This window comes from Parasteatoda tepidariorum, chromosome 12, assembly GCF_982258835.1.
Source record: "Parasteatoda tepidariorum strain Cologne lab strain chromosome 12, Ptep-v5.0, whole genome shotgun sequence".
Taxonomy (NCBI): domain Eukaryota; kingdom Metazoa; phylum Arthropoda; class Arachnida; order Araneae; family Theridiidae; genus Parasteatoda; species Parasteatoda tepidariorum.
The window spans coordinates 18404168-18430258 of record NC_141766.1 but is presented as its reverse complement, the minus strand read 5'-3'; the positions used below and the strand labels follow the sequence as shown (position 1 = coordinate 18430258).

General features: G+C 27.7%; 1 protein-coding gene and 1 long non-coding RNA gene across 6 annotated transcripts in view; one reads left to right on the top strand and one right to left on the bottom strand.

Annotated features, from left to right (window-relative positions):
• LOC107446025 (uncharacterized protein CG43867) overlaps positions 1-26091 on the bottom strand; it is a 229731-nt gene that overhangs the window by 27256 nt on the left and 176384 nt on the right. For all 5 annotated transcript variants that reach the window (XM_071188138.2, XM_071188136.2, XM_071188137.2 and 2 more), the window contains 11 exons: positions 22960-23097; positions 14150-14680; positions 11983-12366; positions 9766-9838; positions 7548-7648; positions 5371-5653; positions 3292-3446; positions 3097-3207; positions 2823-2909; positions 1946-2015; positions 841-926 (listed from right to left, as the gene is read on the bottom strand). In XM_071188138.2, the coding sequence (XP_071044239.2) occupies positions 841-926; positions 1946-2015; positions 2823-2909; positions 3097-3207; positions 3292-3446; positions 5371-5653; positions 7548-7648; positions 9766-9838; positions 11983-12366; positions 14150-14680; positions 22960-23097 (2019 nt within the window). The remainder of the gene's footprint in view (positions 1-840; positions 927-1945; positions 2016-2822; positions 2910-3096; positions 3208-3291; positions 3447-5370; positions 5654-7547; positions 7649-9765; positions 9839-11982; positions 12367-14149; positions 14681-22959; positions 23098-26091) is intronic.
• Positions 24013-26090, top strand: LOC147800960 (uncharacterized). The gene is made up of 3 exons (XR_015430733.1): positions 24013-24125; positions 25031-25206; positions 25935-26090. It is a non-coding gene; the product is annotated as an uncharacterized LOC147800960 (long non-coding RNA).

Here is a 26091-nt window from a genome sequence, read left to right as displayed (position 1 = left end):
ATTTTTGAAAATATAAATAAATAAAAATTTGCATACTGCACATCCGCAGTTACTAACTTGAGGACATCATCAGGTTAAAGTTAGTTAACTCTGGGTCTAAGTGTCATGCATGATGAGTTGAAATTTTGGTATCTAACCTGGTGTTGCTCTCGTAACCTGTTGTGATCTGTGACTAAGGGTTACTTTGTATCTTGAATTTGGGTGTTATTACCTTCCTCCATTGAAATCTGCAGTCTTATAGTACTTTCCAGCTTCTAAGTAACTTCTTATATGTATTATTAAATAGAAATATTTCCATTACTTAAAGAAACTCTCACAAAAATGTGCTTTTTGTGCAAACAATTTTATAGTTATGAGTCAAAAATAACCTTTTGGAATTATTTACACTCTTCTTGACAGCTTTACTTTATTACAAAATATCCCCTTGTTATTTGATGGAAAATAAAATTAGATTTATGACAGATAAAAGCTAAAACAAATTCTCTAAAACTTATAATAAATGAAGAAACAAATATCTTAAGAAGATTCTAAATAACATTTTAAAGATTTTTATGAAAAATTTTAGAAAATATAACACTAAGTTAACTGTAAACAAAACATTCTCTTTTAAAAATCATACTAGTGACTTGGTAATAAAAAATTTCTACAAAAAACCATACTATTGGCTTGGTAAAAAATATTAAGTTTTAATTCATACAGCTGACCCTAAAATTTTGTTAATGTAATACTTGGCCATATTTTACGTTGATACTTATCTCTGCTAAGCTCTTTAAATATCTTGCATATAAATGTGACCTGAGTAAGGTAGCCCATATCAAATTTTTAATAAAATTAACTTACCTTAGTCAACCAGCCTTCAATAGTAGGCTTATCATCTTTAGTCAATAATAGCTTAGTGGCATTTTGGCGCAACACATTCTGTAGTACTAAAAAAATAGAAATAATTTTATTAGAATCTCAAAATAAATGAATAAAAGGCAAAATTTGTGCTATATTTGTAATTTTTTTTGCATCTGAAATTTTCCTCCTCTCATTCTGTGTTACCACATTGAAGTAGGTTCTTGATAATTGAATTGAAAGATTATGTTTGTTTTTGTGGTTAGATTTGTGCTCATTCTCATCATTTAGATTTATTTTCATACATAGCAGCTCAAAAATTATATTACCTACATGCCAGTGACATAGAAAAACTTTTATCAGATTTGTATTTTTTACTCTTGCATGTGCAGCTGAGCAAGTAAATATTTAATGATCATGAATCACAATGAATTATCTTCGTAACCACAGTAATCGCCAATACTGATTTTTGCATTAAAAGGAGTTCATGTAATAGCAGGCTAGTACAGTAAATATGTAGAATTAAAACAATTAACTTGGGCGAGTTTAAACTCTAGATCTTACATTTGTAATTCATATTGCAGCAACATGAATTACTAATATAGCACAGTAATCAAATCATGTAGTCATTGAAAAATTTTTATAAAATAATGAAAAAGATAATTGATTTTGAAGCTGGTATTTTTAAACTAGTTTCAACGATGGATATACTCACACAATCTCCATTAATCAAATAAAATATTTTATTCAAAATTAACTTTTGTAGAAATATGTAAAGAATAAAAATTTGAGGTAAAACTATAAGATATCGAGGTATGATTTCACCTATTGAATTCTAAATATCTGACAGAAACATTTTGAATTTCAATTAAAAGCAATAAAAGCAGCAAACAATAAATAACAGCAATAAAAACAGTAAACAATAAATAACAGCAATAAAAACAGTAAACAATAAATAACAGCAATTCAATACAAAGATTTTCCTTTAAATTTAAAGAATCTTGTATTTAAGCATAAATTAGTTGTAATTAGTACAAAATATTTATATAAATACATCCTTGACAATGAAACTATTGCATTATTTTTAAAAAATTAATTTTTTTAATACCTTTTATCCACTCTTCCATCATATTTATAGAGTCAGCTGTTAGATAGTATACTCTTTTTCCAGTTGAAATCTATTAAAATATGATTTTAAACTTAACTTTCATAAGAAAATTTTGCAATACCGTAATTTTGCAGAGATATGCCACGATGTTATTAATTTAAAACATGAAAATTTGGCAGGAAGATTAATCTAATGAGACACTACATATGATGGTACTTATTTTTTCCTACTTTAAAAATTGCATTTTTGAGGCTGGTGCTTTTTATAAATTTTATTATGTCTAATGTTACTAAAAAATGGTCAATGGACGTGGAATTATTCCCCCATGGTCGTTCGCATCCTTTCTGGGAATCACTTTCGGCAAGAAAACCATGTCTCTTTCCTTTCTGTCAGGCAGATGCAAACAGCTATTGAGTATAGGAAACGAGCATTAAGTGGAGAAGCAAAAATCAGAAAGGAATGAATAAAGAAAATCACGGTGGTGCCGGTGATGATGTTGGCCATAAAGCAAAAGTTTGCTTTCCCCGTTTTGTCTATGAAATCTGTTTTTTCCACTAGTCATGGTTTTTGTCAGTAAGCTTAGGTATTTTGTGTATATTAATACATTTTCAATGGTTTTTATTTACTTATTTAAATTATTTATATCTATGCATATTTAGAAGTAATGTGTTAAGTCTGTAATCAAAACCTTTGTCAGTATAGTAAAATTCAGTACAGCATATCTGATGAAAAGCTTTTTTATTTTAGTCTATTTTTGCAGGTTGGACATACATAACAGGGTGGCCCATCTCAGCGAAATTACGTTATTTGTCAAGTTTAAGTTTAAAACATAATCAAAAGCACTAAGAACAATGTGCAAAAATTAAACATGTCCTACTTCAAATGTAGCAGCATCATAAGCTCGATTAACACGGCAAACATCATCCAGAACTATTTGACCTTGAGGCTTTCTATTTACATCAGTCTGTAAAATATAGATTATGGTACAACAGTAATTAGTTACGTATATTGAGCTAAAAAAAAATTAGGTATAAAAAAATAGTTAGGCTACGTCCCACAACATAAATAAAAGCAAAAAGAATTCATTAGAAAGTTACAACCTATTAAAATAGATTTTTGAATTTGAAATATGATAATAAACTAAACAGTACCTGAGATTTATAATAACTGAGAGTCCCATTGCGCAACACAAACCATCTTCGACGCCAAGTTTTAAATTTTCCTCCAAGTTTAGTTAGAAAACCACACTTTTCAAGAGTTTCCTAATAAGAGAAAATTAGATTGTTTCACATATGAGACACAAACTAAACAACAGAAATGGTAGGAAGTATTGGATCATTTAGTACCTTTTTTATTGAATCATCACAGTTAATAATTTTGCGGTAAAATGTTGGAGTATTATTTAGACTAGGACGGTTGTCTGTCATGCTAATTTCATCAATGGATACAGCATCAGGAGGAACAGCATAATCATCAGATAAAATAGATTCACTAGATAACTCTAAAAATAATGGTTAAATTAGTGTCTAAATTTTTAAACAATTCTCCATATAGTATGTACACAAAAAATAAAGTACAGTTTCTCCAAGAGAAATTTTGATTTGAGCTTAAAACAATGCTTTTAAAAAATTAATGAAATTTTATTTACGTTATAAAGAAATTAACTAGATTTTTCGGAGAAAAAATTTGAAATTCATGCAATTTGCAAGCATAAATTTGAGAGACAGGAATATAAATGATAAAGTTTAAAATCTTTTGTTTATAGCATTTCTAATAAATAAGATTTATATAAGAACAGCAATGGTACAGTAGTTATGACACTGAGCTGTCATTGTGAAAGACTGTGTTTCGTTTCTCCATGGCCTTTATCACGTCGTTAAAGCTGACTCAGCTTCAGATTAATGGGTACCAGCTTGCTGTAGAAATAATAGCAGCTTGTTCACAATGGTAAACAAACTGTCACAATTATGCCATTACTCACATAATTGTGGAGCCTTATTCTCCATGACCCCTTTACCAAAAGTAGGCTGTTGAAGGAATACGTTCTTTTTTTAAAAATATGTAAAAAATATATATAAAACAATTGATACAAATTGTCATTTTTTTTACAAAAATTGTCAACTGGTATATTATAAATTAATTGTAAAATAAATAATGTGTTCACAATCATTTTATGCTTTAATTTTGTGCGAAACGAGATAGTTTATTTTTTAAATCTATTTTTTTTAAAATTATTTTAATAGTTCTTAGCTGTTTATCATTTGATAGGTTAAAATTTTAGAAAATTAAAATTTGTAAAAAGAAACGAGATATGTTTGTGATTATTTTAATAGTATAATTTTGTGCAAAACAAAATTTATTTTATTTTATTTAATTATCATTAAAAATATTTAATTATTTTTGAAGTATCGTAAGGATATTTAGCTGTTTAATAAATTGATTTTATAATATTTAGATATTTCAAATCAAATTACGATAGATCAACATGGTGTGATCACAATTGTTCTATATGGTACAATTTTGCGTCAATTAAGACTCTTTTCGTCACTTTATTGTATTCTGTTAATTTAATTTAATTATATTTAGGTTCTTAATAACTTGGTTTACAAAAAATTCAAGTATTTCAAATTGGTATTTATTACTATAATGTGTTTATGATTGTGTTACATTTCAACTGCGTACAATTAATTATATATGGTACAATTTTGCTTACATTTAAAAATTTATGATTAAAATAATAGAAATATACATAGTTTTTAATTTTAAGTAAGATTGCATAGATTATTATAGTATATTTAATAATTATTTTAATGATTTTTAAAGGTCAAATAATTTATTTTGTAGATAACTTGTTTTTTTAAATCAGATCTGTTAACACCACAATCGATCATGCAGTTAAATTTTGAACGGTGTATTACACCTTTCTGATGAAAAACTTTTCCTTCTTAGTCAACTTTTAAAGGTGCGGCATACATCCCAGGGCAGTGTATCTCTGCAAAATTACAGTATTATAAGGGATTGAAAATTAATCTTGCAATATTAATAACAATATAAAACATTTGACACTTATAAAGAGGTTCATAATTTAAGGAAATATTCCAGTTTTTATAATGCAATAAATATTAGTTAAACAAAATAACTAAAATGGATACATAATTCAAATTCAAATTTACAATTACATCAATTATTAAATCAAAATTACATACAATACAAACTTGAAAGAAAGGAAATTTCTGTCATGTTTTATCGAATGAATTTAGATGTAGAACAGCGCAATATAATGTGTAGTTTTCAATCTCATTTTAAAATAGGAAATTAAAAAAAAAAATTTACGGAAATCTTTGTTTTAAAGATAAAAATATAGCTTCAGGCTTCAAAAAAATTCTAAAAGGAAAATGATATTAAACATGTTCAGTTTACATTACCTCTTTGTTTCATTGGAGAGGATGTAGTTGAATGGTATTTAGATACTGTGGAGGATGTTGGACATGGAGGAAGAGTAGAGTTCGACAACTTTCTACAATGCATAAATACTTTCTTATCGACTGGGCTGTGATCAACAGCATTTGCCCCAATTGATGTTGAAGATTCTGTGTCACCACTAGTAGTTTGAGATGAAGTTGTAATCATAGTTACCCTGGTGTCCTCATTATCTGAAGAATCAGAGGACTCCCCAGTAAATGGAACAGATCTAATTTGAGATGCTCGCTAAAATTAGAGTAATGTTTTCCTTAAAATATTGCTTTTACAAAGATAAAATATTGATAAATATTTTTGAGAATAAAAAAGTTTTTTAACTCCTAAAAATAAACTTATTAATTTGCATTTACAATTTTTTAGAACTTTCTGCAAACTTTGATCATGAGCTTTCAACATAAACAGTTTTAAAATAAACATTTTTTTCAGAGCTTTCGTCCCATACTGATAACAGTTTTATAATGCCAGTTTCTACAATATTATCATTTATTTGTCTAAAATTAGCTAATATCATCCCACAGTAGTATATAGGACTAATTTGTGATGATAATTGATAACAGAATCAGACAAATAACAGAAGCTTTGAAGGTATTGAAAACATGTTCGGGTCAAAACTTAAGCTGTGACTACAGCAAATGATATTGTAATTAGAGCTTACTACAAAATTTGTAACTATTAAAAACAATTCTTGGTCTAATTTAGAAAAGTAAATCAAAAGTATGTATAAAAAAGTGGCCCTGACAATGAAACAAGAAAAAGAACAGTATAGAAGAATAGAACTGTATCGAATAAAGCTTAGACCAAGAAAGGGATCAGATTTAATTTATAGATAAACCTTTTATACATAAAATACCTTTTTCTGCTAACTTTTAAATCATATAGAGAATCTGCACTTTTCATTTCAAGAATGTTCCCAATTCATCTTTTAGGAACTATACTTTTGGAACAGACAATTTAAGAAGTAACTTTATAATTATTTAAAAATTTTTGTGAATGTAAGTTTTTCCCAAGAGTTAAAAAAAAAAAAAAAGATTTATGAAGATTCAAATTGTTCAACTGTATTCAAACAATTTTTCAGTGTTCAGTAATTTGTTTATTCAATATATTAAATTAATTATTCATAATATTCTATTAGTATTCATGCTTTTTATAATAAATATATGGATATTAATGCACTTCTGATATTACTCTAAATTAGTAAATAATAATTATCTAACAGTAATGTATTACATGTAAATGAAAACGCATAAATATTTACTCTAGGTTTACAAAACTTAATGCAGTTATTAAAAATAACAACTAAAGTAATTGATATAATGACATGATTTTTGCTTGATTTCCTGGCATAAGGGATTTAAAAAAAACTTACTTTCTTTCATAATTTATTGTAGATCTTCCAAACCTCTGAAAGTTTTAAACCTTTTTGCTAAGTATGAAAAGTCTAATGCTCTAAAGTTACAAAATATTTCTTTAGACATTTCTTGACAAATTTTTTAAAAAAATGATCAAAAACTGAAAGTGTCTCTTCCTTTATTGTAGGGTAGTGTATATGCTCAAAGGAAACTTATATACAAAATGTAGAAATCTTTGCCTTAAATTAATATTCAGTAAGAAAAAAAATTTAATCTTCATGAACTTTGAATTTTTATAAACTCTTGGAAAAACTTATTCACAAATTTTTTTTTAATTATTAAACTACTTAAATGTGACTGTTAAAGTATAACTCAGTAAAATGAATAAAGGAGATTCTTAAAATGAAAAATGCAGATTCTATATATTTTAAAGCTTATTATGGTTTCAAAAAAAATTTCTTGCATTTTTTAGAAACTACGGTTGCTCTGTAAATGTTAACAGCTTTGTAAAACATTTTAGACAAGCTAATCAGATAACAATAAGAAAAACTGAAGGAGGAAAAAAAATTTTTTACTTAAAGAAAATTTTATATTTTCTTGTCAAGCATTAGAAAGATAACTTGGAACATACTGACTTTTTTTTTTTTTTTAAAAAAAAGACAATATATTATTTTGACTTCTTTAACTATTTCTTTATCTTCTATTCTATTATCTTCTTTAACATTTTTTAAGCACACATTATAGCAAAAGAAAAAATAACAATACATTCTTACCCCATTCACTGTAGCATATACAGGGATGCTAAGTTCTGTAAAAGCAGCATTAGAATTACTAGTATCAGTTGAACTTTTAGCTTGATTATTATTGGAAGTATCTAGAAAAAAAATAGAACAAGCATATTTAATAAAAAGATAATACAGATAAATACATATAAACATAGATTATGTAAAAATTTAAACAGTATAAAATAATAAGAACATTTTAGCAAGCTGTAGATCATCCAAATCTATTTGTGCCAATCCACTGCCTATACCACAACTGATCAGCTCCTCTTTCCGTCGAACCTGGTTTGCACTAGATAGTTACGTTACCAGTTGCAATGTATGATTAACATATATTTGTCTGGTTAACTATGGAGCAGCTTCCCTATCAAATATTTCCTTCAATATTTACGTGCGGCAGTAGATAAGGATGGTATCCACTGCATAAGAGAGACAGCATAAGTAAATGTAATGTGGAGAACCAATCAGATGGTTGTTCAAGCTCCTGATTGGAAATCTACTCAAGAAAAACCATAGTTTGAAGAACTATGGCTTTAAAAACTTTTATGAAAACGAAACTATGAAGTCTATCTTTGTTCGAAAATGCAAATTCTTTTGAACATGCATCGAAATTTGAGATTATGGAAAAAGTTCAGAATACGGCTGTTTATGGTTCATGGAGATGGCCTAAAATATACCAATTAATTATTATAGTAGAAATTATAGGTACAAAAGTGCGTTAACATCTTAATGCTAATTTCCTTTTTTGTTTTAAAATTTTATTTTCAAAAATTATAACATTCATTTATCCAAACATTATTCCAAGTGAAAATAATTTTTAATAAGGATTTATAGATTTTATATGACAAAAAACAAAATTATCTCTATAGAATAAGTCGAACAGTTTCTGAGTAATAAAATTTCAGTTATTTAAAACTACATAGTTGTAAACAGTGTAAAAATTTGTAAACCATACAATTAAAAATTTTGTGAACATTATTAAATAAATTTATAACAAATAAAATAAAATTAAAATCCATCCCTTACTGGAATTATCTTTAGACAAACGATTTTTTAATTTACGCAAAACTTTTTTGATGACCTTCAAGAGTTTTCAAAGTATTGTAAAATATGTCAAAAGAAAAATTCTCATTAAGAGACCCCAAGCTTCCACCTTTCTCCTGACTAAACTATTTGGGTTATATTTTCGAGAATGTGGCTACTCTCATATTTTGAAGGTCAAAATTAAATTCTTAAAAAAAATTTATTCTTATTCAGAAAAAGTTATACTTATGTGTCAAATTTCATAACTTAATATATTGTCTGCATTAATTAATAACATATTTGAAGCGATCCATTCAAATCATTAAGATTGACACTAAATTTGAGATTCAATCACTAGAACAAAAGTTAATCACGGCTATATTTTTTTTACGTTCTGTAAATAGTACGTTACTTTTCTATATATATATATATATATATATATATATATATATATTATACATTAATATTGTGAGTTCATAATACTTTACAATATCACATTTAGATTCAGGTAAATTTTTGAACAACATTGCTGTGAGAGTAACTTGAAATATAGCAATTTTAAATAATAAATTACTAGATATTGAGAAACAAACAGCAAAGAAACTAATGTTTTTTAAGAAATACATTTTTGTGCTTATACATGGTAGTTTATGAAACTAATACATATAGAATTTAATTGGAATAGATTTTGTAAAAGCCACAGAAAGGTTGGTTTTTTCACAGTATATTAGGTAGACTGGAAAGTAATGTCCTTTTGGCGTAATAAATATTCATCAGTCTTAATGCACCGAAATGACATTTTCTGGTCCACCTAATATAAGGATATTCAAATATATATAGTTTTGTTAGCAATATTTTACATAGTTTCAATACTCCCCTCATGACTGAATTGTTATTGAAAAATAGTAATTTAATTTTTGGCAAAGATGAAGACATCCTAGTTGCTATTTTTTTTAAAATAATCCTGAGATAAATTAAAAGTATGAAAAATTATTGTAAAGGCATGCTACTGTCAGAAAGGAGTACTTCTAGCACTTAGTAACATAGATAACTATAACGATTTGAATATGCAACTTTTAATATAAATTGATTCCAAATTCAGCACATTCTGGAATTCAATTTAATTTGCACTATTTTACATATCATCAGAAGTTAAAATTACATAAATTAGTTTGATAGAACATACCAGACAGAGGTGCCTTAAAGGTATCAATTGGTACATTTATTCCACTTAAGGCAACATCATAAATTCTGGACTCCTAAAAGAACATAAAGAATATTCAGATTATGATAATACTGTCCAAGTTTTTTGATAAAATATAATTGAGCCATCAATGTTAAAAAGTGTCCGCTATTTAAATCCAGTCATGATACATAGTTAAGAGAATAAATTAAATTCATAAAAATGCCATGCTTCATCAGTCTATAAAATTACATCCACATTATCCGAATACAAATCTATGTCACAGTCATGAAAGATATTAGTATACATATGTATTGGGAGTACAAATTAGTTCGGTCCGTTTTCAAAAGATGGTTCTGGCTGTAATGAATGTTTCATTGTGTCAGCTGGTTTTGGTGGTTTCAGAGAGGCTAGACACCAATCAATAATATTCAGTTTATATAGCTTTTAGTTTCATACAAAAACCCTGTTTTTTACTTTTTTGAATATGTCAAATTTTATGGTAACTAAGCAGCATTTGCGGGAGGTTTTATGTTTCTGCTTTAATTGCAAGAAAAGTGCAGCTGAAGCGCATTGAATGCTTGTAGAAGTTTATGGTGATAATGCTACAACTGATAAATCATGTAGGGAATAGTTTCCACGTTTCAAGAATGGTGAAAGAAGAATGGTGAATTGTGTTGTTCTATGAGCTGCTACATCCTGGGGATTCCATTATGGGCGATCGGTATAGGCTACAATTGATTCATGCATTACAAGAAAAACAGCCGGAATAAGAGCAAAGACATGACAAAGTCATTCTTCTGCATGATAACGGTCAGTCACACGTCGAAAAAAATTATGTGGAAATGCTCAAGTGATATATTTTACCGCAACCCCCCTATTCACTGGCCATTACTCCTTCTGATTACTGGCTGTTCCGACGGATGCAGCACAATTTGGCAGGTCACCGGTTCACTTCTTTCACAGAAATTGAAAATCGGCCCCTAACTTGAATCGCCTCAAAAGACGAGACATTTTTTTCAAGATGGAATTCGAAAATTACCTGAGAGGTGGGGGAAAGTAGTAACCAGGGATGGACAATACTTTGATTAATCTGTTCATTCATTTTGTTCAAAAATAAATGCATTTTTGACCACAAAAAAAAACGGACCGAACTAATTCGACAACATTTTAAAAATTTTACAAAAGTAAAATAAACTTGAAAAGATATAATGGAAATAATAAAAAGGAGAAAGATAAAATATTCACATGTTCCACTGAATTTAATTGAATTAAAAAGAATTACATCAGAAAATTGGTTTGGAACATTAACAAAATAATGACATAACAGCAAAAATCAATAATCACATTATGATAGAACTTTTAATGGGCTAAAAAAAATACTAATATCGAAACTACGCAAATGAGCAACAAACATCAATATTTATAAAACTCTAATTCAATCAATAATACCATATGGTTGTGAGTGTTGGACACTAACAGTTAAGGGAGTAAAAGATATACTACTGATCTTCGGAAGAAAAATTTTGAGGGAAATTTATGGCCCTACCGATGAAAATAACACATAGTGAATACTTTGCAACAGAGAGCTCTACAACAAATTTATAGACCCTAACATCGTTCATATCATTAAAACATATTTTATAAGATGGCATGGACTCTTGCAAAGATTAAAACAGATAATTTTACAAATTTAGTTACATAAAGGGCAACTCTAAATGGCAAAAATATTAATTTTTCATTATTATTTTCCATTTAATCTGAGTTAACTTGAATCAGTATTGATGCTATCTATCTATCTACACACACACACACACACACACATATATATATATATATATATATATATATATATATATATATATATATATATATATATATATATATATATATATATATATATATATATATATATATGCAATAGAGAGAGAGGTGATGTTGCCCCATTAATTTCCTTAGTCTTACTTTTCCTTTCAGTCACAATTTATTGTTTCTTATCATAGTTGACAATATTTAAATCATTTAATTTTTTTTTAATTAAAAGTAATTTATTGCTTTCTTACGAGTTGCAATTTTATTTATAAATTTCATTAAACATAAATTTTGCTGATTTTTTATTTTTATTTATTTATTTTGGAATTTTAGGTAAATCTACCTGGAAAACACGGAAAAGTAAGGGAAAAAATTTCTCCTTTTTAAGTATTAACCCTGGTATCTTACCCAGGAAGGAAAACGATGCAGAGGAGGAGTTGGTGCTTTTGTACAAGTAACTGCTTCATTAGTTGTAGTGGATTCACAGCCATCATTATTGGTGTAAAAATCAATACATTCTTTATTTGGAGTGTAGATTTCAGCATAATCGTGAAGTTCATCTTGATGGCAAATGTGATTTCCATATAAATTCAAAGAACATGGAAAATTTTCAAGAGTTATAACATTTTTATCAGGTTTATGATTGTGATTGCTTGATTCAAGAAATTTAAGTCTTTCTAAATCAGATACACAAGCATTTGGAGCAGTAAGAGGGCGAATTTTATGAGATTTTGGTACATGAGATTGAAGATATGCTTGATCTATATGGCATAAACACTCACTTTGGCAATCCTAGAAAAATAAAGTAACACATTTAACCGACAGTTACTCATAAATAAACATAAAAAAATGATGAGTACAAAAAACAGCAATCATGGTTTAAAAAAACTAAAAAAACTTTTATTTAATCATTAAATTTCAGCTTATTCATTATCCTCAATATATGTAGTACTTAATAGATTTTTTTTTCTTTCAATTGCTAAATTTTATGAAATAATTCTTTTTTTTTTTTACTATTTTTAAAATTACATAAACATAGATCTTTTTTAAACATAAATAATGATTTTTAAAGAAAAGGATTATTTATAGTAATTTAGTACTGTGTTTACACAACTGTAGTTAAGATATTGCAAACAATCATTTAGAATAGTTATACCAATACAGTAAATGTAACACAAGCATCTTTTACAGCTGTTTATTTTAAAAGTTTTTAAAGAAAAATTACAAAATTTGCACTTTTTTTCTGAAATGCTAATACACAAATGCGAGGGGAAAAATTATTTCTCGAAAATTGTGCCAAAAACGTTAAAAATTCCAATTTGATAAATGACGGCTGTAGTTTCCGAGCAGACTGGTTTCCTTTTTAGAAATTTTTAAGAGAGATTAAAAAAACATTAATCAGGCGTATTAAGTTTAAGTAAATATTTTTGAAAAAAACTTAGGCACAGGCTTTCATTGTCAAAAACAACTTATCTCATAGGTAAATAATTAAAAAAGTATTACAGATCACATTCAATATGACTTTTATACAATTATTTTAGTATGATAAAATATTAATAGCGTTTGCCTTATTTTTGTTAGAGCTTTTCTTTTTTAAAAAAATATAATATATGTTAAAAAAAATTTTTATCACATAAATAAATAAAAACTCTATTTGAACCCCAGCTTTATTTTTTAATTATCCATTTTCATACCTATAAGCATCAAGCATACATCAACATTATTTATTTTTCAAGGGACTAGATATTTTTATACTAGGTAGATCAAAGGATTTGTAAGTGATCCCTCCAAAAAAACACAGCATTGATTTTATGGAAGAAATACTTACAGATTTGAAAGGATCTTATAAAGAAAACTAATTTTTTCAAATAAAACTTTTTTTAAATGGTTTACAAAATAGTTTTTTAGATTTAAAGCAAATAGAAATCAAATTTTGTAACATTGTTAAGAATAAATTTATATATGACTTGAATTTTTATTTTTAAAAAAATAATCAATTTTATTTAAGAATATGAATTAACTAAGATACTTAGATTTTATCAAACACTACCAGATGAATGTTAATAATTAGAAATAAAATTGAAATATTCTTCTTGCAACAAAATTGATTAGTATCCCACATATTTTAAAAAAAAGTTTTGAAACTAAAAAAAAAAAAAAAAAAACACTGTGCTTATTTAATTTCATATGCTTTGTATGTGTATATCAATAGTTGATGTACTCATATATACTGATTGGTTGGTTACACTTTTAAATGGTCAGTTTTATCAAAGTTAAAACTAGAGTAGTTAAAAAATATAATTTTTGAATTTAAAATATCTTAATAAAATTTTATTAAATACTAGAAGTTAAAAGAAAATGTACCAGATGTTATGTATCTGAAAATTATCAATTTTTTTCAGATCAAACAAGGCAGGATATATAAAATTTAAATAAAATTTAGAAAAGAAAATAAGTAAATATTTTAATACCTTTAAAAAAATTTCATACAATTTACTAAAAACAGTTAATATATTCTGAAATTATTTTTAAATCTTTTTTTTATTTAAGAATATTACAGTAAGGTGTTACTTACATGTGGTTCTGGGACAGAAAAGGATTGTCTTTGACTTAAGCAATCATCTTCCAATACGTTTTGAGAAGATATTGCGGGAAAAGAGGATTCTAACTCAGGACTAGTAGGAGTCTCAACATCAACTAATCCAGAACCGATTCTAGAAGACGAATGATTCCAAGAAGGGCAGTCCATTTCTGAAAATCTGTGTTCTGATGTTGTACTAATTGTGGATGGAGTTAAACAACAGTCAGGTGCATATTTTTTTCTTTCCAGCCTTATTCTAGGAGGTTCAGTCATTGTTTGGCATGGAATATGTTTCTGCTTTTTGGACAAATAATCAACAGAAGCATACAATATATTAGGAGGGCAATTTTGATTAAGTTTTATGGGTAACTTGGGTATATGGTTATATTCATCAGTTATGCCGAAGATGTGCTCTTTTAAAACTTCTTGCATATGTGCTGCTTGCGAGGAATAATCAAGAGTTTCTGGTGGCGGTAAACTGTCATCAGAATCCACATTTTCTTCATAGCTACCACGAGAAGAGTCCTATAAAAGCAATATTATGAAAGCAAAAGAATATTGTCTAATAAAGACAACTGTTAATAAGTACAAATTACAACATAATTTAAATAAAAATTTTGACATTTTTAGAAATTGTGAGCAAAATTACCGGCCCATAATGCCAGAAATCATAATACTGTCCAGGGCTCGAAAAAACTCAAAACTTTTACCCGTCCCAGGGTTTCTGCTACGGTAGCTTTTTTCGCAAAATGCGAAAAGACCCCTCAAAAATGCTAAAATTCAACAAAGCATTTTCGCATTTTTGCTAAAGGATTTTACTAAATTCCATTTAAAAAAAAGCTTCCGCGAAAAACCATGACGCTAACATCCATGAAAAAAACTTGATCAAACAAGGAAAAAAAAATCTAAATATCTTTCTAAATATCTAATCTAAATATCTTTCTAAATATCTAATCTAAATATCTATTTTTACAGAAACTGAATTACTTTGTGAATGGGGATTATTTAAACACATCTTAATGCAACGATGTAAAAACATGTCATTTAATGAATTACTTTTATTTTTATATACCAATGATGTGTCTGAACAGTACCCATTAATAACTTCTGTTATAGAGTATTGTGCAACAATACCAATGCACACTGTTGACTGTGAAAGGGGCTTTAGCTGCCTTAATTTGATTAAAACTAATATTCGAAACAGGTTGTTAATCAACCATGTAAACAATTTGTTAATGATTAATATTGAGGGCCCTGAAAGTGCATTTAACTTTCAAGAAGCATTTGTAAAATGGGCAAACATGAAAGAAAGGAAGATTGTTAATTATAAACCAAAATGTTTTGATAAATAAAAAATGTGGTTTTTTTTTTTGTTATAGGTATTCTTTTTGATATTCTTGTACATTAAGCTATTCTTTGTCAGATAACTTACAGTACTTGTTTGATATAAAGTAATTTTATAAGCCTAATGGCATTTTAGCATTTTGCTAAAACTTTTTTTCAGATTTTAGCTTTTTTGCTAATGAATTTTTAGACTCAGCTTAAACCCTGACCCGTTCCCGAGGATGGCTTGTCCAACAATGTACCCGTTCTCCTTTGAAACTAACCCGTCGCTTCTAAATAAATAAATATATAATTTTCTCTTATTTATTACAAACATTTATATAAATTGCACAATGAATTAGTAGTTACTAGGATTACAAATACTAGGATTGCATTATACAGTAAAAAAAGGAATACTAGGTTACTAATAGGAACCCAGTATTTCTTTTATAAAATAATTTATTTCTTTTATGAAATAATTTAAATGGCAAATGTCAAGTTATCTGGAATGTCAATTTATCCGTGGGTTCTGCGTTTTTTAAATGAATCAAATATGACGTTTGCCAGTTCCACAATCAAGCTAATGATTTACAGAGGTTTCTGCACAAAACTCTGAAAGGGGTTTTCCATTTAAGTAGATGTTCATAATTGCGTTTAACGCTTCTTGTTTAAGGCCAGTACATAATGTTTTTCTTTTTTTTTGTAAGTTCATTGCTGAAAAGTCTCCTTCAACCGCCACAGTACTCCCAGACAGAGAAAACATCAATTCCACCATGCGCAGTATGTTGCCATATTTCTAGATTAGAGGGTCAATTTAGAAGTCAGGCGCTAGACTCTTGTAAGATAACAAAAATTGGAAATGTATCACCAACATTAATGGGAAAATGGCTGTCCGCGCGGACGTCAGATTTGAGAAATTCGTTGTCCGCGGGGAATTTTTTACCGCCGAGGACGGGCAGACGGGTGGTTTTTCGAGCCCTGATACTGTCCATATTTATTACATACAAGTATTATTTTAGAAACTTTCATTCTGATTCAGTCTATTAAATTCATTAAAAAAATTATTAATGGTTAAAATTCAAACAATTTTATACCGTACATACAATATATTATAATACCATAATGTTTATACCATACATGATGTATCTATCAAATTTACATACAACACGTTTAGGAATCCTTAAGCATATAGACAAGGTTCTAATAAAAAATTACTATCATTTTTCCTTTACAGAGAAATTTAATTTCCATTATTTTCTGAAAAACTTTATATTTGTTTTAAGCTGGTTTACTCAAAAATATCTCAAAATTAGCTTTACAGTTTAAATAACAAATCATGTTAAAAAAAAAATTATGCAAATATTTTTTCAATATATATATATATATATATATATATATATATATATATATATATATATATATATATATATATATATATATATATATTAAATTTTGCATTTATGAAGAATGGCAGTTTTTTGGATTAAATATAATAACAAATCTATCTAAAGAATTTTGTTTCCATAGATAACAATCTAATTTTTTTAAAATCTTCTTTTGTTAAATATTGCAAATGATACTGATGAAACATTTTGAATTCTTCATAAATTCTTTTGTTTCAAAACAAAGCTTGAAAATTTAGTATGTATCAACGTAACTTAAAAATTAAAATTTTGAGTAATTTTTAATGCAGTATTTAAAACTTACAATTATAATAATTATTTACATTTTAAAAATGCCACTTGATACAGACTTCAAGTGCAATAAATCTTAAGAATTAATTACATCTACTGAATTACACCACATCAGCCAGCCTGCTGCAAGATTCGGGATCCACCAGGTTTTCAATAATTCTTGCCTGAAGCCCTATTACCAACTCATCGAAATTTATTCCGCTGGGAAACAATTCCGATTGGAAACTAGCTTTCATTGGATTGTCAATTTCGTAAAACCCACTTTGCCGTAACATGAGCATATCGGAATCCGGAATCGAAATCACCATTCCGCACGATTCCGGTGAAATTGGCGGGACTAACTTTGACCAATTAGAAAATTACTATAATTCTAATTTATTAATCTGGCAACCATATGTTTGTTTTCTCTTCTTCTATGCGAGCTAAAATCGCATTAACTTAGAACTGAAAGCTTAAAAATTCATACGCTTTACTTTAAAGAATGGCTTCCCATACAAAAATCAATATTCGCCAGCAATATCCACCACTGAATGCAATTACAATAAAATTCCAGAAGGAAAATCAAGGTTGTCTATAATTATTTTCATTGCAAGCAATTTTGGGGTTAATTAAAACCAAAGGAAGGATTTTTGCTTATTCAACCATAATTACTAGTTAGAAACGTCGAGTTCTATTATAATGCAACTGTAAATTTGTTAAATTTTCCTATGAGAATTAAAAATAAAAATCTTTTTCATCAAAATAGTTATTTGTAGCATTTATAATAAAGAAATCTGCCAAATCATTTCTTAACGTCCGCAAAAGACTATCTACCCTTCTAATGAATTGCCATCAATCAAATGCTCTTCATTTTGTTTTGTTTTATCAAGGAAGAAAGACAAAATAACAAATAATTTATTTAAATATTTAAACATTGTTGCCTTTATGTGCTTTTTCTTAAATTTTTATTTTATTATTTTTTTTTAAAGAAATCAATCATATTTACACGTAAAGGGAAACCATGAAAATATCTTTCAGATTGCTTGACGCTTAGAGTTCCAGCTTAATGTTCAGGAATCGTAATCATGGGTGCAAGTTGGAAAAAAGGCCAAGACTGAAAATTTTTTGACTGAAATACCTAACATACACAATACCCCCTCGACCTATGCAAACTATCTAAGAAAGCTTTACCATAATACATCATGTTTAAATACTGTACAAAAAATATTTATTCATCTGTCTTTTGATAAAATAACAACAGGACATAAGAAAGTAGACCAATAACGTAGACCTAAAAAATATTTTTAAGGATAGAAAAAAAAAATTCTGATTTCTGTCTTCGAGTCAGTCTTGTTTCCATCTTACTTCCGTCCGCGGACATTTTCGAAAGACGGAAATCCATCCTGGGGACGGAAGACTTGCACCCATGATCGTAATGTATTTTTTCTATGTAATGAATCATTTTTTAGCATCTTTGACAAACAGCCAATTATATTTGTGAATATAACGAGATGCTTGTTATATTTTTTTTATTTATATTTATAACTCATCCCAAAAATCAAAGTAACTCACAATTTAAGTATCGGCGAAAAACAATGTTTATCAAAGTTTCAAAAATAATTTATTTTAACCATGATTAAGTGATCAATTAAAATGATCAAATTTTGCGTTACACGCAAAGAAAAACTTCGAAAAAGTTTTTCAGATTGCTTGGCGGTAATTGGATTTCAACTAAATGTTCATCATTATCTCAATGAAATTATTTTTTCGTAAGCAATCAGTTTTTATTATTAATCAGGCCTAGCCGTTGTGGCTCAGAAGATCTGGAGTCTCCTTGAGGTCAGACTAACCGTGGGAGGTTTTCGTGGTTTTCCACTCCATGTTACGGAAATGAGGGTTAGTTCCATCAAAAAGTCCTCCAGGGAGGCAAATTTCACTCAATACTTGATACAGGACTCTCCTTGTTTTCTGGGTTGGATTTAAAATTACAAGACTACGGAGTTGAACATCAGTAGTCGTAAACACAAAACTAATTCGGCTGTTCGACGACGGTTATAAAATTATGAAATAGATAAGTTATCTTTCTGAATATAACGAAAAGCTCTTCTTTTTAACTCAATCCGTAAAACAAAATAAGCCGCAAAACAAGTACCGAAATACAATTATATTTATGAAAGCTATAAAAATATCCTATTTTAAATAAAATTAAATTATCAAGTTTTGTGTTACACGCTAAGAAAAACTACAAAAATGCTTTTCAGATTGGCTTTAATCGGTAGTAATGTCAGAAAACAGCGCCATTTTGATCACTAAAATAAACAAACTCCTATCGGAATTTAGATTTCGCTTGCTCTAAGCCAGTCGGAATCGGATTCGTAATTATTTCGCATCGGAATTTAGTTCCGAGCGGAATCAAGAGCTCGTAATATGGCCTAACTGACATTCACGGATTTATGACGTCCCGAGAGCTTCATTTCGATCAGAATCAGATTCCGTGAAGCTGGTAATAGGGCCCCTGGTCCCTTCATATCATAAAAGACGCGGTTAGAAAAATTTATTTAATTTAAAGTAATAAATGTGTTAAAACTGAAAAATTTATGTGAGTTCTATTTACAATATCGTATTATAAATAGTTTAATTTCATTAAAATATTGATTAAAAATACTATTTTTTATATTTTGATAAAAAAAAACTGATTAGATTATGAATAATTTTACATAAAGGTAAATTTAAATGAAGCAAACATTTGCAGTCCTTAAATAAAATATTATACAATTACACAAAGAATTTAGCAATTCAATGAATAAAAGAAAAAACAACTCCTTAAAGGAAATTAAAATAATTTGTAAAAAAAGTTACAAATTAATCACAATTACTATGGCTGCTTATAATGTGAGTTCTATTAAAATAAAAAATAATTCAAGTTCTATTTATAATATCATATTAATATAAATAAAGAGCTTAATTCCATTAGAATATTGATTAAAAACATTTTTTTATTTTGATAAAAAAAATCAAATTGGTTAGGAATAATTTTATAAAAATTTAAAATAAAGCAAACATTTGCAGTCCTAAAATAAAATATTTTACAATTACATAAAGAATAAAGCTATTCAATGAATAAAAGAGAAAACAACTCCTTAAAGGAAATTAAAATAATTTATAAAAAAAATTATAAATTAATCAGAATTACTATGGCTGCTTCAGAGGTAACTATTTTATTGGCATATACCTAAATCCATAATGAATGACCTATTATTTGAAAGGAAAGAAATACACGTTAATTTTATCTTGCTACTTTATATATTTCTATTCTTGACTACATAAACAAATTTTTCAGTTTTAAATTCTTTTAAAAATTATTACCCTTGTTCACTTTCTATATCAGTCAAACCTGACTAATTTTTATTACAACCATTACCAGCATCAATAGTGTTATTCATCATAAGTTCTTCTAAGTAAATTATCGATTTTTTTTCACTTGAGAAACCACACTGTTCCACACTTTTTCCTAGTCAGGTTTTGCCCATTGTGGGATTGAAGAATATGGTGCAGATCAACATATGCCGAATTTAGTAAACTTGCTTTTTTCCATTCAATCCACAGATGCGTCATCTCACTTTTGAATAGTTTGCTCCCATGAACATTGGTAAGTTGTAATTCAGTCAAATCACCAGTAATAAAAGCAAGTTCTGCTTTTTAATAATGTTTAAAACTCAATTTAACTGTTGTTTTTAAGTGATGTTTGGCACTATCCAGCACAAGAAGGGTTTGAAAAGAAAAGTGGATGTCCATCCTAAATTTTCTGTTGATAAATATTATTGGATCACTGTTCATAGAGCTTTTAAAAGCTACAATTACCACTACCTTTTTGGAAATTCACCATTAGAAATGCTCTTTAATTTTTAAAAATAATTATAGTTTTGAGTTTCACACCATTTGCCATAGTACTCAAAACCACACAGTAGGGTTAATTTTCTTTTCTGTTGTTTTACAAGGTACAACTTTAAAACCTTTAAAGTCAAAGATTTTTGTGTGGATAAGTCGAACTATAAAGGCGATTCTCATCCATATTTCCTATGCAACTGATATCCATCATATTTTTTGGTTTATTGATCAAAATAATCAAAAAATCATTGACAAAATCTTGTCACAGATCTAGAAACAATATTACTTCAATTTAAAAACTTCTCCAAATAACCATTTGATGCTTTAAAATCAATTTCTTCAATACCATTACTATACAAACATTTCAAAATTAGATCTGCACATATTTTTATTCTTAAACTGTTAAGAAGATTCCCTGTATTTCTCTCTTCTTGAATCTAATCTACCAAAATGTTTTCCATTTCAGGAAACTTAACACGTTTTTTGGTTTTCACATTTTCAGAAGGAAAATTTTGTTTTTTCCTCACCTCAATTGATTTTTCTGGAAAATATTCAATCATTTTTCTTCTTCTTTTTGCTTGATTCAGTTTATTACACAAAACCTCAGTGTAGAAAAGTATTTGTTGTTGTAGTTATATCGCCATTCAACTCACTGAGTTTATTTAAAGTTTCCAATGTGTAGCTTTGAGATTCTTTTGGTGTAATAGCTTCCATTTTCAATGTGTTCATCTATCACACGTTTTAAGAAAGCATCTATAAAGGGTCAGCAGAAAAATGAAAACAAGGCAGTATTTGCCCCCCTTTCTCAAAGTGAACATGTGACTATGAGAAAGAAAAGAAAAAATATATGGTCTCTTCTCCATTTTTTCACTACTGTGGTTAACATTGAGATTGGTAGTGAACAGTGAAATTTACTTTTTTCTATGCAAAATGAACCTAGAATTATCCGACATGCCAGAAAATTCGAATTTTTCTGCATGCTGGTCAACTCATTTAGTTCTGACATGCCGGATGATGCGGGGTAATATGGCATACTTCAGATTAAATCAAGATATTTCACTAATATTGCGTTGCCAGATTGGTCTACAAGTAGCAAATTAGCCTACTTTTTATAAGTCGCTGCTACTGAAAATTGAATTTGGGCTACCCGCTACTTTTTGGGCTACTCATTATTTTTCGAAAGATACAAATCTTAAAAATGCGCCTTTTTTCTCTTCTTTTAGAAATATATATATATACATATATTTTAATTTTTTTCCTTCTCATTGTAACATGATTCTGAAAGTTAACAATTTCTTTATCTTTTTTTCTTGTTGTTGAAAATGCATCCATTTTATTTTGGACTCTTGATTTGTTTTGCTGCGAGGAGTCTAGAATCTTTCCATATCTATGTTTCAAATCGAAGACTCGTGAAATCACATAGATATATATGGAAAAATACACGGCGAGTATGATGGGAAAAAATCTTTAACTCCGACCATTATTAATCGTTTATCTTCTGGGAAAATCAAGACCTTTAATCGGAGTTAAAACGAAATATTGAATTTGACGAAATTTTTAATGCAATGCATTGAAATTAAACTTTTTTTTTTAAATTTAGTAGAAAGATATATAATAACTTATTTTTTTGGGCTTTAAAATGTTCTAATCCATTACTTTTGGAGCTTCCATTCGCTACTTTTTAATTTTAAATTATGGTAACACTGCACTAATATCGCCCTACTTGACCTGAGATGCCTTTGTTTTAAAGAGGCTACAATAATTAAGCATTCTTAAACAAAACTGGTTTTAAAAAAAAACAATGATATCAGAATTTGAGACAGACATTTTAGGTATTTATTTAGTTCATAATTGATTAGATAGTTATTCAAATCTCTATTTTCTCAAGCTAATTATTCATGAATTTAAAAATATATATACCTCTGCACTGCCTCGATCTCCTACTTTTTTATGCGGAATCTTAGGACTTGATAATTCGCTTAGTTGATCTCTTAGGAATTCCAACTGGACATTGCACTTATGATTTTGTTCTTTCAAGTGCTGATTTTGCTCCTCAAGCTAAATTAGAAAAACAAAAATATGATATTTTCCATATCTTCAGCACATTTTGAAAGAAATAAAAAAAAAAGTCACATTAAATTTAATTTAGATAGAATGTGACTTTTTAAAATTTGAATTATTCTGAAGACAATTGTTTAATAATCAGGTGCATAAAGCATGTAAACAAAACATTAATGTTAAAAAAAAGCCGAAAATTTCAAAGAGAACACAAATTTATTTAAAAATTAATGATAGCAGACAATTTTTAAACATATTAAATTAAATTTAAGAAACATCCTCAGTTAAATAAAGTGAATTTTTTATAATTCAGGGATGAGAGTAGTTGGAAAGTAAAAAAGAGGAAATTCAAGAATGAATATTTATATATATATATATATATATATATATATACACAAAAATTTGACAAAAAAGTGCAATTTTTAAACTTGTAAACCATGTGATTATAAATCCTAATGATTAATTTTAAAATTGCATGAATATATAAATATGAATCACATGCATGATTTTAAATTAAGAGAATATGAATCCCGAAATGAGGCTTCTACATCACATGAATATGAAACTCTATATCGGATTTAAAAAATGCGAAAATACAAATCATGATGCTTAATTTTTAGATCACGTAAATACGAATCACGATACATAATTCTTAAATAGCGCGAATACGAATCCCACTGTCTAATTTTTAAAGCATGCATAAATAAGAAAATTGATGCTTGATATTACAACCGCAAAAATGACTCACGACATTGGATTTTAAGATTTTTGTAGATATTCGCATAAGAGTAAAAGGAAGTGAAGGTCTGTTTTGTATGGTGGCAACGATTAAAAGGTTACTATTTTGTTTCTCGTGGCGACATTATTTGCTGTTTTAGTCGCCAGTCAGTGCTTTTGCCCTGCATTGCGCTTTGGCTCCATTGTTGTGTAGCAGTTTAATTGTAGCACGTGTGAGATTCGATAGTGATACACATTGATTTTATTAATTTTAGTAATTAAGACTTGGAGAATCTATTAAATCTCTTATGGTAAGTTTATTTATAAGTTTTGAATTTGAAAAATATTTAATTTTTGTTGTATTTGCTTATTAGATCACGTGTTAAATCTTATATTTATAAATATTAAAATCGCTCGATTATTAATGTAGTTAAGTGTTTTTTTTCTATGCGTGTGTAAATGTTGAGTAAATAACGTATAGCTAATATAAAAAAACCACGATTATATTTAATTTCACAAGCATTAGGTTCCTGTTATCAAATCTGTTATGGTATGTATGTTGTAGGGTTTTATTTTTCAAAAGTTTAATTTTTTGTTTGGGTTTTAAATATTCTATTACATACTATTCATTTATTTATTTCACGTGTTACCTTATTTAGTGTTAAATATTGTGATCGCTAGATTGTTAATATACTTATGTATTTTTCTTCTTCTATAAAACGTGTAAGTGTTCAGTAATTAATGTATGACTACAATTTTGCAACATGTTATGATACATAAATCTACTGTGTTGTTTTTTCGGATATCATAATTTATAACAGAATGTTATAGCTAAATGTGTTCAGATGGGGGGCATGCATTTGCTTACTAAAAACATGTGATCTGTTTAACTATTAAAACATGTGGTGTAATTTATAACTCAGTATTGTATAATACATGTAATATTGTATACATAATTTAATCATTTAGAAGTGTAATTTAAGCTCTTAATTTTGTTTCATTCATTTAATGTTTTGAAGTTAGCTACAATTAAATTCAGTGTAGTAAAATAAGATATTTAAAAACATATATGTAATTTGAATGTATGAAGAAGAAATACTTGTAAATGAGAAGAATTTAATTATTAACATACTCTGTGATCTTGTATTTGTTTCATAAGTATGTTATGAGTATTTCTTCTAATATCTAATTTTTTTTGTCCTAAATTTTCATTTAGATGAAGGCTTTAGTTATGATTCGGGGAATCAATGTTGAAATATTTGAAACCCCATCTTCCTGATGTAAATACTGGGTCAAACGTGCAGCTTGAAAGCTTTCCTGGATTTAAAATTAAAGGTTTAATGGAGTATATCAAGGAGTTTAGTGGTTTTTATGTGATTGTACTACATATTGGTAAGTACCTTGTCTAATTTCACATAAATTTGCTATGATTCCTCTAGACTTAAAAAATTAGGGGTCCTTAAGACTTCAGAATTCTGAGTTGTGTCTTAATAAAAGTTAGTTCCTATTTAGAATTTAATAATTCTATTTATCGATAGACTAGAACTGCAGTTCTCAATTACCTTTTAGTAGAACTCAGTAATTGTGTTAATAAAAATTGGTTTTCTATGAATAAAAAATATATAATTTTTTAGTTACATCCTAAGTAGATTATAAGAAGGTTCCTGAAAATTTCTGTATTTTTTGTTCGACTTTTCAAATTGAAATAGAATAGCTGAATTTGTTAAGAAAGAATGTGATTCCCTAACAATCTTTCCAATTTTTATGTACTTTTTTTAGCTTCCATTTCAATGAAAACCATATTTCTCCCTATTTATTTGATTCTCAGCTTTTGTATATACACCAAAAACTCCAGGAATGTGCATTCAACTGCCAAACACGAATTCTGATTTGTAGTTGTTAATGAATCAAAAAATTCTTTCCTCTTATTTTATATTTTCAAAATAAAATATGCTTTACTTTGTTAATTCACTCACTATTGTCTTTAGATATTATTTTTATAATGCTGGGGCTCTTTCCTACTATATTTATAAAGATTTAAAACCGCTATGGTAGAAGCAGTTTTTCCTAATCGGTTTAAGTATTTTGTAAATAAATAATGTTGGTAACTTTAATTTCAGGTTCTAATGATTGCTCTGTGGATTGTTGAATATAACAGAATATGAAAAATTGCTTCAAGAAATTTTGTTGAACAATCCTGGCTGTGAAATTTTTACAAATGTAGAAATATGGCAGTAAACTTAAATAACTTTGAATAATAAGTTTTAAATGGTATAG